A 17,038-nucleotide genomic window follows, 5' to 3' on the forward strand; every position below is an offset into this window, starting at 1 on the left:
ATAAGTCAGAAAGCTTTAGGAGTAATTTGCTTCTTGAATTTACAATAGCAACTTGCCATCAGTCATTTATCAGACTGACGAAAAGCAAAGACTTTGAGCAAGTTAATAATTTCTGTTATACTAATCTATAAATATGAGTATTATGCTTTAAAGCAAATTATTTGAGATTTAGACCTCAAAATAGAAGCACAGTTCTGGGCAAAAACTACCTGCCTGTCCTGTTTGAGTTCTGTACCCCAATTATTCTCATCAAGAGGAAGGAAAAGATGGGAAATCAAATTTTTTTTTTTTTTTTTTTTTTTTTTTTTTTTTTTTTTTTTTTTTTTTTTTTTTTTTTTTTTCTTTTCTTTTCTTTTGGTGACAAGCTCTAATACAAGCTTAACAATGTATTTTTAAAATTTTGATGTGGGTTATTTTTTTCTGTTCTTTCACTATTTGAGAGGGATATCTGAAAATACAGTGAGAATATGGAAGAAAAAGAGAATAAAGGCAGTGTACTCCAAAATTTGTCTGTTTAATGCCACATATCTCAGTTGGTAATGAGAGATACTAACTCTGCTACAAACCTTTTCTTGACAGAAGCAATCACAGCTACAACAGCACCATTAGCAAATCCATAGTAGCTTGGGACCTTGCTGTCCTGTCAATGGATGGGGAATAAATAAAAATTCACCTCTTTCAAATGAATGCCCAGAGAGGGCATTTCAGTAGCTAAATGTCTTGTTTTGGTAATACAACCTCTAAACACAGTTTATACAAAGTCTTAGGGAACAACAAAATTTCTCTCTTACATTTCTGCATGCTTAATTAAGATAATTGATTATTTTTACCTGAATTTGTGTTGCTTCATTATACCAGGCAGATCTAGTTTTTGCCACACACATCTAGGGAGGCTGCCAATTCTGGGGACTTATGTGGACACTCCAACCTTCTCAGTGGAGTTCATAGTAACATCTAATGTATCACTGAGAAGGGGAGCTCCTGTCATTTTGAGTTAGGTGATGTAAACAAGTTATGGTACAACTTCCTCAGTTTTTCTCAATGACAACGTCTGTGCAGGATGGAGAAAATGTTTTATATTCCAACTAGCAAACTGTTTCTGTATCTATGAAACAGTTTGTGCCTGAACTCTGAGACAGTGATCTAATAAACCAATCATTATTTGGTTTTTATATAGAAACCCCTTTACTTTTGCTCTTTACTAAGGTACATTTGGGCTGGGATTCTTTCATTCTTTTGCTTTAACAAGTATGATGTGGATCTACTCAAAAAGGCTAGACCTCCTTTGGCTCAGAAAAGCAGGACTACCTGTTGAAGAGGGAGCTGTTATGATGACAAGATCAAGAGTAAACAAAAAGCAGTCAAGTCTCAGTAACACTCAGTAACTGGATTGTGTAGTGCTCATGGCCAACAGCTCAGCCCAAATCACTCCAGTCAGGATGAAATTCACCTGGCACGGCACGATGGTCCTTAAAGTCATAAATCAGTGAATGTGCAAGCTTGTTTCTCTTCAGATGCTGAAAGGGTAAAGTAGTGTCTCCTTTCTCACCCAGCTGTGGCCAGATGCAGACCTCCAACTTGCTCTGCTAATACCACAGGATCCATGGATACACAGGTTTCTTTAGGAAAACCCAACACTGACATGTTTTCTTTCACAAAAGGGTGTGTGGGAAACAGGAAATCAAGCCAGTTACCTGGCACTGGCTTTCATTTTTTATCCTCAGCCTGCAGACAGGCTTTAATTCCCTAATTTAATTCCATGCCAGGCACATGATTCTAAATGAGACATGACCACAAAGGTGAAATGGTGTTTTTCTGAGATGGTGCCAGAATGTGCAGGCTGAGGATTTGAATACACAGACCTGGTTTTCCGTTCCAAATCCTAGAACCTCTCTGTTTCAATATGGTACCCATAAAAACCTTTCAAGACTGTGAGACAAAATAAACCCCAGAGCATGTCTGTATAAAGGCATTCAGCAAGAAGCGCTGAAATTTATTCAAATTAATTACAGTAGAGACCTCTGACTTTGAACTTCTAATTCACAACATCAGTAAAAAAGGAAATGGTGAAATGGGTTGTATTAAAGTGCAATGATGTGGAAAAACCATTGAAATAACACAAATGAAGCTGCAGTGAGAAATGAAACTACAGTCTCATCCGAGCAATGACAGCAATATATAAGTAAATTATGTTACAGATAATTTACAAAATAACTTACATAGATGAAGATAAACTGAATCTCATGTTGCTATTCCATTGTTAAATATCAGACTAAATATTCCTGGTATTATTATAGCACAGTGTTTTATGAAATAATAATAAAAAAAAAAGATCAGAGGATTTCCATGTTGAAAAAGATGCCTGAAGTAAAACCCTGATCAGCATTTATACTGCAGTACTGCAAGAAAACTAAGTATTTATGAATTGTAAAGTGACACATTCAGCAGCATGAAGACTATAAATACATCTTTTACATTGATACATCATATCTACACACATATACATATCTACACAAGCATATATATATACACACAAGCACATACATGCACATATATGAGTGCATAAATACAGGTGTGTGTATATACATGCTTCAATCTGTGCTGACCATGGTCAGCTGCATTTTGATTGCATCTGGGGTAGGCTTGCTTCTGAGTCATTTTTAGGAGTGTTTGTCATTTAAGTTTTCTAATCTGCAGCCTCTAAAACACAAAATTCTGGCATAAAGATAAAATTTGGGGCTCAGCCATCAGTAAGTCTGATGATTAACCAGAGTTCCCATTGACATAACTTGCTATGCTAGTGCTTCTGAAAAGTTATGCTCTTCATGTCACCATTATTTTCCAATAATATGGTGCATGAATCAGTTAAAAACCTGTTTTCATATATGCAAAAATATTTGAGAGATGGACAGTAATGAATACAGTATTCTATACGTGCACTTAGTTTTGTACTGTTTGTAAGGAAGGTGTGTACAGAATATCTGATAAAGTGAAAATTTACAACATTGGCATCATACCCTGAAAAATGGCAAATTCAGCATCATCCTTCCTTTAAAAAAAATTAAAATACTTACTGTAGCACAAATCTGACTCTTCTCTGTGATTTTTTTTCTCCTTTGCTCCCCTTTTATAGAAACATCATGTCATTGAGGTTTTTTCTCTTTCAATTAATCTGGAACAAACACCGTGGACTAAAAATATGTTGGATTTCCAGCCCTCAAAGGTTTGTTTGAAGGAAGACTCTTGACCCATAGTGCAGTTACAATAGTTTCCTCTGCCTGTAACTGCATGCTGTGGGAGCTGAATTACTTACTTGCAATTACTTTTTATTAAAAAATCATTTAGTGAATAAGAACATTTGTGTTTCATTGTGCACCTGCCTAAAGAAAAAGATACTACTAAATTGCCAAAGATATGTAAACACAGTGATCTTGGTAAAGAATTTGGTTGTGAGGCCAAACAAAATACCTCAGAAAAGAGCTATTTCATTGCACATGTCACTAAAATGTTGGAAAGGATAAAGTAATAGTTTCTCTTGATGTTGTTGTGCTCATGTCTGCATCCCAGCCTCTAGGGAGCAGAATATCCTGAACACCCAAGAGAAAAGGGTGGACCAAACCTCATTCCTTGTTGCTGTAAGAGTCCTGTTCACTGCATTGACCGAGGTATGTCCTTGGAGAAAGGGTTTCTTGGGGAGAAGAAATTGTAAACTTGGATTTACTTTCCTCATACCTGTACAGTGATTGCTATGTTGTTTGTTTACAATGAGCATTTAGCATTGAACACATTTTGTTTGCTCACATTCAGATTCTGGCTGTTACAAAAAGATACAGTTCTGCAGAAACCTGATTGTGTGTCGAGGAGAAAACACACTTTATGCTAACAGCTCTTCAGAGCACAGACCTCTACAAAATCCTATTTCAAATCACTTAACTTTTATTTACAACTTCACATTCCATGCACTTTTCATTGGGATCTTCGGGAAGAACCTGTAAAAGTCACCACTAAAAATACTCAAAGCTGGCAACACAGCACTGGTGGTTCTCCAATGAAGTCCAATGTCCAGAACTCTGCAGCAAATGACAATCTCCAGATTTACCTTCCAGGGAGGTGGGATGAGCATTTCATATTAGCCCTTAATGTCAGAGAAGCTGGTGCTACTGACATTGCAGCTATCACTGCAACTTGATGATGTGCTCAAATTGCTGGAGGCAGTGCCTGATTCTGGGAAAAGGGAGAAAAAAAAACAACACAGGAAAATGTTATATAATGGCTGTTTTTCATTACTTTCTTTGATAATAGGAATCTTCAAAGAGACAATTATCTCATTTAAAATACATAGCCTACCAGAGCTGCTTAAAGACTGAGCTGATTTTGAGTTGCCTATGAGCATCAGCAGATTGTTTGCTGGAATCCAACCTTCTCTACCACTGCTCAGGTTCTTTACAAACCTAAAAAAAAGATATTAAAAAATCAGAAGTCAGACTTTTTCATTTGATGCCTTTGGAAGTTTTGCCCTAAACATCTGCCTTCTAAACACAGTTCTGCGTATAAAAATTTCCAAACACAGATCTGCGTACCAAAGTCCATCCTCCCCTTCACGAATCAGTTGAACTAGATCTCCACTTTTCACTGTAAATTCTTCAGAAACTCCTTTGTCATAATCAGTCACAACTGTATATTTACCAGGAGTCTAAATGCACACAGAGGAAAGAAAACAAATTATTTCTGTTGAGTACTTCAAGGTATGTTACAGCTTTTGTTATGTAATTATAATAATTTTCCCTTCTTTCTCATGTGCCTACATGCTGAAGATGGTGAAAATATACATACTGTAGCATTAAAATTTTGCTGATTGATTACATGCAAATTCTATACATTAATTCTTATACCCTGAAAAACATTCAGTGGAATGTTCCCACTACAACAATTAATTCATATGCTACAGAAAACACAACCAAAAGAAACAGAAAACCTGGCAAACCCAGGCCACAGTGTCTGTGTGGAAGTCTATTGACATATATAGACATAGGTCACTGAGCCTGTCATGGCTTGATTGCTGCATCATGGCACAAGCAGCCACGACTCGAGGGACTCAAGGTACAAACCCCGGGCTGATTTAAGAGAAGGAATTCTCCATTGCCCTGGGAATATTGCCCAGCTGAGCTTCTCAAGGCAGACACTTTCCCTCCTGCCAGCTTCAAAAACATTCCTGAATCCTGCCACACACACTGTGCTGGTGGCACTTGCTTAGCTCCATAAAAAGCATTTCTGGTTACCAGCTTTATCTCGCCTGCCCCTCCTCCTCCTTCCTCCTCCGCATCCGATGAATTCAGCGGTTCTTCTGCACTAGACCAGCCGTCATTTTCTTCGGATGCATCAAGAGAATGGGATGCTTTGGCCCAGCCTTGGGGAAGGAGCAGCCAACAGTTAATTTCCCAGCAGTGAGCCACTGACCAGGAGAAAGGCTCTCCCCACTGAGAAGCTCGTAAGCCATCAACATGAACAGGAGAAAAACTGACACAGGGAGGTTATTACAGTCGCTGGGTGAAATTCACTGCTGGCAAAAGTTGGCCTGTTTCCATCTGAGTAAGTGGAGTTGTGGAAATGCATGGCAGTGAATTTAGCCCTTTGGATTTATTTAAAGGGAAATGAATGGAGAGAATGCAAATTTCCAACTGAAAAACAAATACATAAAAATAGTTGTATAATAAATATATATTATACAAAGATAAAGGAGGGATAGATAATATTTTTTCTTGGGAGGAAGCAAAGACAGGAACATACACTTTTTTGGAAGAGGTTGAACACACAAGGTTATCACCCAAAGCGACCTAACCAGCTTGCTGGAATAAGGGATAGATAAGCATTGCCTCCTTCACACTGTTAAGCACTGTCAAAAAATTCCACACAAGTTACAAGCACTCTGTACTTCACCTGACAAGGTAGCCCACTATTTAAGAGTGTTCAGGCTGACAAAAGAATACTTAAGTACTCTGAATATCTTGATGTTAGGTCACTGCACCAAACACCACAACAGAAACCTCCTGCCTGTCATTTACTGCTTTTTCTCTCTCAGGGTGAAACATTTAATTTATTCACGAAGCTGAATCATATCCAGAGTGCACAAAATCCTCTTCCAAATAAAACTACATTAGATTTTATTAATGGGATGTTTTACACCAAGGTCAGCAGCTGCTAATAAATGTGTTGAGCTTACAATGAAAAAAAGTCTTTATAAAAAAGTCAAGTATTTTTAAGCAAGCTTTTGTTTCAAGCCAAATAGTAACAACAGTGAAACTCAATGAAAAGAATGAAAGGAAGAACAAACCTCCCATTTTATGTAATATTAGTTAAATTGAAAAAGCACCAACATTTTTGCCTTGCACTGCTCCTGAGACATTTGTCACACAGCTGTTCATGCCAGTGCATTAGGAAAAACCTGAGCAGCATCAGAATAAAGCCAAAGAAATCAGAGAAAGGAATCACACCCAGAGCACACCAAATGCAGTGGGACTTTTACCTTGCCTATGCTGCTGAGTGACTTGCACAAGATTGGAAGTACTGACCCATTTGGCCCTGTCCAGGGTTAAGAGTGAACTTCTATCTGTGAAGAAACTGAGTAATAAATTTCTGCTGTATTCCATGCAAATTTCCTTGGAAGCTTACATCTTGTAGTTGGCTTGTTGGACACAGCTGAAACCATTTCTGTTATTTCTAAGTTAAGAACAATGCAACAAAAGAAAACTTGGTTTCTCCTAATTGTTCCAAGCTCTCATTAGACACAGAACCAATGAATTGCACAAAAGAAAAAGAAAGTGAAATCACTGTAAGTGCCTGTAACCTCATACTCACTGGGTAACAGCTTGGGTACATTTTGAGTAACAGCTTTTGCTCCTCCACCTCTTTGTTTTCTTATATTGTGCTGATGTGCTAAGAGCAGACTGGCCTGATCCTGCCATACCAATGATACTCCTCCTCATCCAAGCTGGCACTCTACAATTAACAAGTCTATAAAAGCCCATCTCCTCCTGGGAAGGAAGGTGGTCACCATGGTAGTATTCATATCAGCAAACGAGGGGACTGAAATTATGCATGCACATTCAATCTGTATGTGTGTGTTCTGCAGGCTGGGACTACACCAGAGCTGCCTATAAAGGCAGGAAAGGCAGGAGAAGAGTAGGCAGTCCTGAGAAAAGATAAGGTTATTCAGAAATTCTTTTAGACATGATGATGCCAGGAAAACCAAGAATTCATAACTGTTTCCCTTCAGAAATAATCTAACAGGTTTCTTCAAAAAGCTATGATCAGCCTACAGCATGTAATTCTGACACTAATTCATATTCCTTGAGCCCCCTTCAGCATAAATCAGAGCAGGGAAATGAATGGGGGCCATGCACTCTGCTCTGGCCATCACATGGTGCAGTTTCATCCCTAAATACCTGGGTCAGCGCCCTGCTTATCCGTCTTTGAGCTGGGGAAGGAGAGGAGATAAAGTGCCAGAAAAGAGATTGGAAGGTGCAAGACAGAAGGAGGAGTTAGTAGAGGTTTTAAATTAATTTACTTGGTTTAGGAGTTTCATAAAGAAAGATGCTCCAGGGACAGGATACCAAATCAGTAAGTCTGTTCGGAGCACACAATAATTTTACTGTAAATCAGCAATGATCAAGGACTCTCTTCCTTGGAAAATTCCAGCACCCAAGGAAAAGGGCATAAAACACACTTTTCTTCCAGACATTTTTGAGACCTCAGGATTTCTGCTGTAGCTGGAGATCTCAGAGTTTTCCCTGTTCCCTGCAGAAGAATAACCTTGTAAGTCTCATATTCCCCTGTGTGGTGTTTCTGCAGGTGTCTAGCCCAGGATTAAATTACCTGCTGCTCAGCAAGGTGAATGGTGTTGCAGTTTCCCCAGCACAGCAGCTGAGCTTGCACCATTTCCACAGAAAGACTTCAGAAGCCTGGAGAGAAGGCTGATGGTAGGGATTGAAACAGCTTCACCTTTAGACTAATATTTTCCAAAGGAGATAGTGGTGGAAAGAGTCAGGAGGAGAGGGACTGCTCTCCTTGTACTGTCTACTACTCTAGTTAATTAACCCTAGGGATTTGTACTTAAACTTTCACCATCAGCCCTGCTGGTTAGAAGTGCATTATTTAATTGAAATACTTTCATATTCTCTGCTTAGCTGTGAGTTGGGAGGATGGGCTGCAAGGGGTTTGGTTAAGTCATCTGGGGTTGACAGAGTGGTAAAAGTTGCCTACTATGACCCAAAGAAGGATGCAACAAGGCTGTCCCTGCACTAATAAATGCAGATCTAAAACATAAATTCCTCATGACAGTGATCTGAGTTTTGGAATTTTTTTTTCATTTCTTAAAAGTGAAATCCTCTCCACAAGGGCCCCAGTGACAGAAGGATTCTAACACATGGAAAACCATGGTTGCCAGGTAGGTGGGTAGCCCTGTAATTCCTTTAAACACATGACTTTTAGCTCTTCCTTCAGCAACAGATCTTTTTCCCCCTGTCTTCTAAAAACTCTCTTCCCCCTGTCTTCTATGCTACTTTATTTAAACCAAGGTAAAACTTCAACCAGCTGTGCTATTAAAAACCAGTATATATAGATCCACTTGAAAAAACTCAGCTGATGTCAATACTCCTGCATACAACAGCATCATACAGGTATTCTCAGCACTCTGATGTAACATGAGGGATGTGTGGGTACTTGTGGAGTAGAAGATGTGGCATCACTGTACCTCTTAAACCAAAAGGAGTTGGGTCACTCACTACTTCGTGCCGTTTGGCTTTTTTGTCAGGACTGGTAGGAGAAGCTGCAGGAGGATGAATAGGTAAAAAACACAGAAGAGAGATATTGAAGAATTGGAAAAGAGATAATAGGTGGATTGCATGCTAAATACCTTTGAGTTTACACTGGAAAACAAGTGGATTTCTGTAATCTAATTTTAGCTTCACTGGTGCATGGTAGCAGAATGAATTAAGTATTTATAAGTAGTTATGTGAAGATAAATTGACAAATTTATTTTACAGTAATAGATGAAAATATATGTAAACTTTTCTAAATTGACTAGACATCAACTGAATACAATTAACTTCAATTTCAGAGAAACATTACCAAATTAAGCAATCATTTTTATGTAAATCTAGAGCTACAGCAATACCTGGTCCTGTAAGAAGGATCATTGGCAATGTCTGGCTTTTAGCAGAAGGAGGTGGAGTTTCTGTCAAGGCAAGCATGGGACATTAGTGCTCACCTCAATAGCATTATATACACAACCCTAGAGTCTCTCCAGAAAGAACTCAAAGGTAATTGGGTTTTAAACAGGAAGGATGCTTGTGGGGGAAAAATGCCATGCTGTTGAACATGTGCCATCACCTTAGTGCAATTCAGACTATTCAAAGACAGCCCTTCAAAGCAAGAAGTGACTGTACCAGTGTGATTACTTGGCTGGAGGAAGCAAGAAAAGTTTCAAACTCTTAGAAAAAAAGAGACAAAGACAATTTCTGGAAGAACAGGGAATTTCTTACTTATTTTTCTATCCAGCAAAACAACATTGTCATACACATTCTGCTGTAGTTATTTGTGCCTTGAGAATTTTGTTAGCAAGGGTGCCAATAAAAATCCTCTATAAAACCATCACAGAATCACCTTGATTCCTTTTTGCCAAGTACAAGTGCATTTGGGGCAGATCCACTGAAGCTAGAAGCAGGCCAGGTGTCTGGTCAGAAGACAACTTCCTTCCTCTAGTTTTTCTAAAGGAATATAAAGGCCACTATAAACTCTGTCCTTGGCCTTGACAGTGAGATTGGAGGCACTGGAAACCACACCCTTTCCCTTGCATCTCCCCAACACCACTTATCCTAGCTGCATCTCCCCCTCCCACTCTGGAGCTGGCTTCCCTTGAAACCTCCCTGCCAGAGGCACCGACTAAGGAACCTAGCTTGACCTTGGAAGAACAAGCTAGTGTGTACACTGAAAACCTATCACACTACACACACATACAAGGTGATGCTTCAATTACAACCTTACACAAAAAACAGTCTAGCCTTTTTATTAAGTTACCTTTCTGACTTTTGAGGTTAGTAAAGCCCTGCAGCATAAAGCGCTTTTTTGACAGTACAGAGCATTCTGAGGTAGAGCTAGTGTTGTCTACAAAGGAAGAGAGAGACAGAAAGAAAAGGGAGAAGGCCATGAAAAGATCAAGGCAAAAAGTCATTTGCAGCTGTGCCAGGGAACCTGCATGTTAGGATGGGAAGAGGCAACTGAAAGTCCAGGTACAACACAAGTGTCTGGTTGTTCTTGCTGAGCAAGGGCTTGTACTGCCACTGGTTCAATAAATAATTTCCATGATGGGAAAAAAATTAAAAATAAAAAACTTAACAAAACAAAAAAAAACCCTCTCTCTTAGCTCAGGTAATGCCAAGAAATTTTCTCAGAGAAAGAGAACCCTGAGAAGCTTTAAGAGAAGACCTACTGCAGACTTCAGCATTGTAACAAATGGTTCCCACCTGCCTTTGGCTACCATTCACTCAAGAAGGCTTTGGGCCTGCCCACAGCACACACTGGAATGCAGAAATCAATCCCAGGCTGAGGGCAGATGGGACCAGCACGCTGGTGCAGCGTGGGTGTGCTGCCCCAGGGCTGGGAAGAGCAAAGCCCTGCTCGGTCAGGAGTCCTGCTGCCTCCCCTGCACCACCGTGGCTACTCTGCTGGTGGATCTGCCTGTGCAGCTGCAGTGCAGGCATGCTCCTTGCAATTAAAGACCACAGCACGCAGGGGCAAACTCACCTTTGCCTTTCTCAGGGTACTTTGGTGCTACTGGAGTGCCACAACCTTCTAGACTTGTGAGATCAGCTTTCTTCTCCTCCGTTTTTTTGGTATTTCTGATGTGGTTTTGTGAAGGACTGTTTATTAGAAGAGAATGGAGACAATCAATCCAATCACAGGCTTTTACATATAGATATATAGACTGAAAACCATTGATTTGTTACTTCCCAGATTGCAGCTTCTAGGACTGAAAAAGTAATTGGTGATTATACCAATTTAAAGACAATGAGAACATATGAATGAGAAACCTCTCCTGACTAACTGCAGTCACATGTACTGTAGCAGTGGGAGTTACTGGAAAAATGGCTCAGGACAATTTCTACTCACTTGAAGCTAACTAGTTCCTCCTGAATGTACTAGGAATAAAAGAAGAAAGATAAAGGAATAAACTGCCTCTCAGAAGCTCTTAGTACAGGAACAAATGAGGGATCTTGCAGTGGATCCCCATCACAATTCCATCTGGGAATGGGATAAAGACATTCCACAAATATGATGTGTCTGAGAAATTCTCCCTGAGCAAATGCATAAAAGATGCAGGGCAGAGAGTTACCAATACATATTTGAGCACACACCATATGGATATGAGCTTATGGATAGGTATACACACACATATGAAAAACCAGACTGAGCAGCAGAGGATTAAAGAGAGGTGTCAGGCAAGGGCAGAACAGCAGATCAGATGGGAACAGAAGAATATATAGGTTGGTATGGTGAAGAACGGAAAAAAAGAAAAAACTTCACCCAGAAACTGGGACACTGGAGGATTTAACACATTACTTAGGTTAAAAAAAAAAAAAAAAAAAAAAAAGGTTATTAGAGTAAAAGAACAAGACAGAGAAAAGATACTGCAGTGAAAAAGACAAAAAGGAAGGTAACATGATACTGGAAAAGGAAGAAAAAGTAAAGGAGAGAAACAGTGAAGGAAGAAAAAGGCTGCTTCATAAAACTCGTCTTATCTGGACCATAATGTACATAATCAGCTGCTCAACAAGCAGACACATAATACCACCAAGATTTTGGCTGGTGCAGAAAATTATATTTCTGTGGCATTCTCTATCAACTGGCAAAACACATGCCACTGCTGCTGAGTTTAACAGTTCTGGAGTATAAATTCCAGGCTTTACAGCTTCATAGTAGGAAGACAAATAAACCAAAACCTTAAAACACAAGGACCAGTATTAAGGGGTAGGAGCTGCAAATCAGATGTTTTAGTGTATTTACAAGATAGCCAGGCTGATGTGACAACATACTTACCTTGCACAAGATGATGCTGGTAGTGGTAGAGGTAAGCTCTGTGTTTGTTCTAGTGTCCTGTGCTGACTAGCTTCTGTAATGGAGGAAAGAAAAACAACTATTAAAATTGATTTGTGTCCCACACAGGAAAGATCTACAGGGCAGGATCTGAAGATCAAAGAGAAAATAGATTTTTAAAGATTGAAAAAGAAAAAAGAGAATCTCCAAAGTATTTTACCTCTGCATGCCTGCAGTTGACTTGTCAGCACTTTCCTTATTTCATTTACCCAAGTAGCTTTAACTTCAGGGGTTGGTGCCTACCCAAAAATAAATACAATCAGCCATCAAGCACAGAATAGTTATTACACAGATAGTTGCATGCTGAAGGATAGCCTCAGAAGAATCATTCAAGAGGGAGAGACAAAGCTCCCTCTCCAGTGCTTCCATGAGCAGAAGCTGGTTGTAGCCAGTGGAACAGGCTGAGGCAGAGGCTGTGCATGTGCTACAGCCAAACCCCATCTCCCAAGCCATCCACCACTCCAGTGACAGCTACAGTGATGGTGTATACAATATCCTCTGGGTCAGACTCCTGCTCCCCTTTTTGTTTTTCTTTCTTTTATTTTTTCCCTCAATGAGGGCCATGTCATTTACCTGTATAATGTAAACTTCTTCCCTCGCATTATACCAGATTTCAAATTTTTTTGCATCACCTTTGACATTTTCTGTTATTCCAACTGCAGCCATCTGGAAACAAAGAGAACAGAAGCTGACCTACTGAATTGTAATTACGTTAAAAACAGAAGAAGGCAGCTGCTGGTATTCTTTGTTGTTTCAGAAAAGGAGAAACCTTTCTGGCTTCTTGCACAAGGAAAAGAATAGTTAACAATTTGTGATCTGTGTGTTGGAGATGAGATTTAGTGCTTTGTATCAGCCTGACTACTGGGGAGGGAACGGTTTAGGTACATTAGATTGAGACTGACTTGAAAAATGTCACTTTTAAAATCCAGACCACTAAATCCTTCATGATTTTTACATTACCCTTCCCTACATTTTCTGTGTGATTAATGCAACTGCCATTCAGCTGGACAGACAGCTACACAAAATAACACAGACCTGCAGCACCAGTCAGGTTTGTCTGAAAGAGTGAAGCTCCCAAACAATGCTGCAGCACAGGTTTGCACACATAAAATGAGAATGTTGTTATTACTACAGGCTAAGCCCTCAGTACTTTGACCATCAGGACTGTCTTACATTTAAGGAGTGTTTGTAGCTATAGGAAGGTGCTTTCTCATATCCCTCTCCATTTTCTTCTCTCTTTTTACAGAACAGCACTGCTTTCTCATGGAGGAAGAGGTGTCGCTGCATTGGCTTGAAGCGTGCCAAATCTTTCACCTTTGTGTGACCCTTTTTATGATCAGTCCAGACATTGAAGGATCCCTGCATTAAGAGCTTGCCCAGCTCATTCAGGTTTCCCTGGAACAAAAAAACCAATGACATTTGTAACTACAGAGATAATATCAGATTAAAATACAGACTCTGAACAGGTCTTTAGAAGTCTGTTGTTCCCAATAATCTCTCTTATCAATGTTTATGTTGGATTTGGAAATGCAATAAAGTCAGTGTTGAATTTTTATATATAATTTTCACTGGCCAACATTGTTCAGACAGGATTTTACAGTTGAAAGTACCAGTAGCAGAGGCACAGGGAGCTACATATAGAGAGAGGGAAGCACAATACACGTGTTTGGTTGTTTGTTTTTTTGCCCCCAAACTTTGCTCAAAATCTGCTTATGTATTGTTCTGGATTTTGTTATTTTTTTGGGGAACTGAAAGCTTTGGGTGTAGTTGTAGAACAAAGGAAAAAAAACCTTAGGTACACAGATGAAAATGTTAATCATAGTAGGAAAACTTAAAAAGAGTATACAGAGAACCCTTTTCTATTATTTTCATTACACAATTAAGTTTAAAGGCATGTTTTGTGAAACACTCTTCTCATTATTAGTACATAGTATGGGGTAAGCTGTACATTTATCTCAAAAAAACCCTCCAAAAATAACCAGAAAAGAAAGTTAAAAGTAACCAAAAATCTTCTACTCACATCATAGCCTGTAATGGCTATCTGGTGCATAGAATCATTAACTGCTTTAAGAATGCCCAGGATAGAAGTCAGTGCTTCCTGAAGATCTTCAGCACCTTCACAGTTCTTACTGTACTTCAGCATTTCCTAAGTGCAAGGGAATGACAACATTTAGCTTTTGAAACAGTAGCAACAAGGAATGTTTGAATTTAACACTGAATTTTAGGCAGGGGGGTGGAATTAGATGATCTTTAAGGTCCCTTCCAACCCAAACCATTCTCTGATTCTGTGATTTTAAAGTTAACAAAGTAAAGCTTTGTACCATATAATCTACTTAGTTCAATACTGGTTGGAACTCAATAGATCCTAAATATTTACTTCTCATCTCTGCTGCTAATTAGCCAAATATATTTTGTTCATCTAGAGTTTTTTTAAGCTGTATGTAAAAATTTTACAAGACTAACTTTGCAAATATTTTTTCCATCACAATTGCAAAAAAAAGCAAAACACCAAAAACCAAACCAAACCAACAATCCTCAAACAAAAGGACTGGGTTTTTTCATTTATTACTTTTTGGAAGTGAACAAATTTAAAAACATAGTCAAATTTAATTTACTTTTTAAATTATGGCAAAGCCTGGCATGATAGCAACAGATTTAAATTTACTGCATTGGGTATTGTCTATACATTTAAAAAGGAATCCCTTCTCTAAAGTGGTTATTGTGAAGAATTATCTTCCAATTTGATACAGATAAACACAGCAGCAAATTCATGTGGAACTCCTCTGACTTCACAGTATGAAAATAAGAATTTACTCATGGACTGTAGGAAGTTAAGATATTTTAAGTCAAAAACCTTTATAATTTTCCTCTCTTCATGTAAGACTAAATTAATTAATTAATTATTTAAAGACGGTTAACAGCTCAATTTTAACTCAAGAGTAAATCTGGTTTGAGGCCAATTTTCAAGCTACTGTTAAATACAAGAAATATTTCTTAGTTCAAACATGGCAAAACGTTATATAATAATTTAAATAAATTTGTGGTAGTATATTGTTTTTATTTTGCTCTCTCAGTATAGTATATTTAAGTGAATCACAACAGCATCCTTCATACAAACACCACACAGTGCTCTCTCTCAAGTGCATTTCCTAGAGTCCAGAAAGGCAAGTTACTGCAATATGGGTGGGGTGACTACAATTGAAGTATTTCAGACACTCTCTCGTCTTTGTTTCAAAGCTTTCTTGGGCCTTCTGTTTTCCCTTCATCAACTTCTCCCCTTCTCTTCAGCTGCAATCTAAAGGCAAAAGTAGTTACACAAGATTTCTCTGTGTTATGTTTGCTTATTTGAAGTTTTTTGACTGAAAGGAAAAAGAACTGAGCTGAAAACTGATGGACAGGGATTTGTGTGCTTCCCTTTGCACATCTGCTCACTAACTTTTAGGTTTCACTCCATCAGGATGAGAGAAGCAGCATTCAAAAAAAAAAAGCACAAAATGTGCTTAGCATTATAGTTTAGGAATACTTACCTTTAGCAATAATTGGTATTTGGTTATTCTTTGAACAGGTTTCAGCAAGTATGAGTCCAAACTGAGCTTGTGGTCGAGTTTCCTCTGACATTCCTGTAATCAATGTTGGATTTCATCAGGATATTAATCAGTACTTGTGCTATTTGTTCTTGAGAAGATTCAGTAAAAATAAACCAAACAAAAAACCCCAGACCCAAACAAAACCAAAGCCATGGTTATTTTAGGGATTCAAGCAAGCACACCTGGAAGAATACAGAGTCTGAAAACTGCCTCCACAAACTTTCAGATCGAGGTTTATTTTGACAGTATTTTTCATAAATCTGGAAGTCTTCCATCTGGAATTGGGGAGAAAAGCAAAAAGTTCATGAATTCTTGTGACTTTAGTAGATAAAGTTCATAACTTTTTTTTTTTCATTTTCAATAATGCTACGAAAAAATTCACCACCACCAAAAATTGAATCATTGTTTTTTACTTAGGATGCCTCAAGGAATTGCAAAATCACTGATTTTGTAATGGCTACTAATTTGTAAAATAAAACACTCTTGTTAATTTTTGCTTCAGTTGAATGTTAAGCACCTTATGAAAAAACATGTTATAGTTAGAAATATATTTTTAGTACAATATGAAAAATATCTCTGTGAGTGCCCAGCCATGAGACCCACAGAGTAGTTTTTTTAAAAGACTTTATCCTTTTCCTTTATTTTCATTTCACAAATATGTTTTTCACTGGGAGCCATACTAAACTAAGCCAAGCAGTTTGTTCCCCCTTATTACTTCAAAAATTAAATACCATTACTTCAGCAGTTGCTGAAAGCAGAAGGAAATAAAGACTGCTGGAAATGTTGTAGCAACCATGGATATAAAGGAAAGACCAGGTAGGAAATCAGTAGGCACAGAAGTACCTCAGTCCCTCAGTTTTAGGAAACAGCATCTCCATGGATGTAGCCAGTAAACAGAAGGGGGAGAGGGATGGCTCCTCCAGGAGCTTTAGAGCATCCATAGGCAGCAACAGCAGGAGTCTGATTTCCATACACACATTCTTATTTGGCCTTTAGTATACCACAGGTGAGACTCATTGTTTAGTACATCCCCAATTAAAAAACGTTTATTTTGTCATAGCTTTCTATTTATGGAACAAAAATAGATTTACTCTGTAAATCAAAGTACATTTTGGATTTACTCTGTTGAGGTGTACTTTTTAAAGAAAAAAGAGCAAAACAACAATCCAATAAAGAAATCTAACCAAGTGAACATTTATAGTGATGTGAAACAATGCAGTGCATGACTCCTCTTCATGCTTTCCTGACTGCCACTTTAAAAAACAGTTTTAACGAGATAGTATTTTTTTCTAACAAAAGCA

At 38.4% G+C, this 17,038-nt stretch overlaps 1 protein-coding gene across 15 annotated transcripts in view; it reads right to left on the reverse strand.

Annotated features, from left to right (window-relative positions):
- Positions 1–1,964: 1,964 nt before the first annotated feature.
- MCF2L (MCF.2 cell line derived transforming sequence like) overlaps positions 1,965–17,038 on the reverse strand; it is a 148,186-nt gene continuing 133,112 nt past the window's right edge. For 8 of the 15 annotated variants that reach the window (XM_056500121.1, XM_056500036.1, XM_056500214.1 and 5 more), the window contains 14 exons: positions 15,920–16,012; positions 15,678–15,770; positions 14,171–14,296; positions 13,324–13,545; positions 12,724–12,816; positions 12,311–12,389; positions 12,094–12,166; positions 10,801–10,916; positions 9,173–9,232; positions 8,750–8,824; positions 5,280–5,407; positions 4,581–4,693; positions 4,348–4,451; positions 1,965–4,224 (listed from right to left, as the gene is read on the reverse strand). In XM_056500121.1, the coding sequence (XP_056356096.1) occupies positions 4,130–4,224; positions 4,348–4,451; positions 4,581–4,693; positions 5,280–5,407; positions 8,750–8,824; positions 9,173–9,232; positions 10,801–10,916; positions 12,094–12,166; positions 12,311–12,389; positions 12,724–12,816; positions 13,324–13,545; positions 14,171–14,296; positions 15,678–15,770; positions 15,920–16,012 (1,470 nt within the window). In that variant the 3' untranslated portion in view covers positions 1,965–4,129. Of the gene's footprint in view, positions 4,225–4,347; positions 4,452–4,580; positions 4,694–5,279; positions 5,408–8,749; positions 8,825–9,172; positions 9,233–10,074; positions 10,162–10,800; positions 10,917–12,093; positions 12,167–12,310; positions 12,390–12,723; positions 12,817–13,323; positions 13,546–14,170; positions 14,297–15,677; positions 15,771–15,919; positions 16,013–17,038 lie in introns of those variants that run through there. The other 7 variants (XM_056500544.1, XM_056500464.1, XM_056500710.1 and 4 more) reach the window with 4 other exon arrangements.

Source organism: Oenanthe melanoleuca, chromosome 1 (assembly GCF_029582105.1).
Source record: "Oenanthe melanoleuca isolate GR-GAL-2019-014 chromosome 1, OMel1.0, whole genome shotgun sequence".
NCBI classification, from domain to species: Eukaryota; Metazoa; Chordata; class Aves; order Passeriformes; family Muscicapidae; genus Oenanthe; species Oenanthe melanoleuca.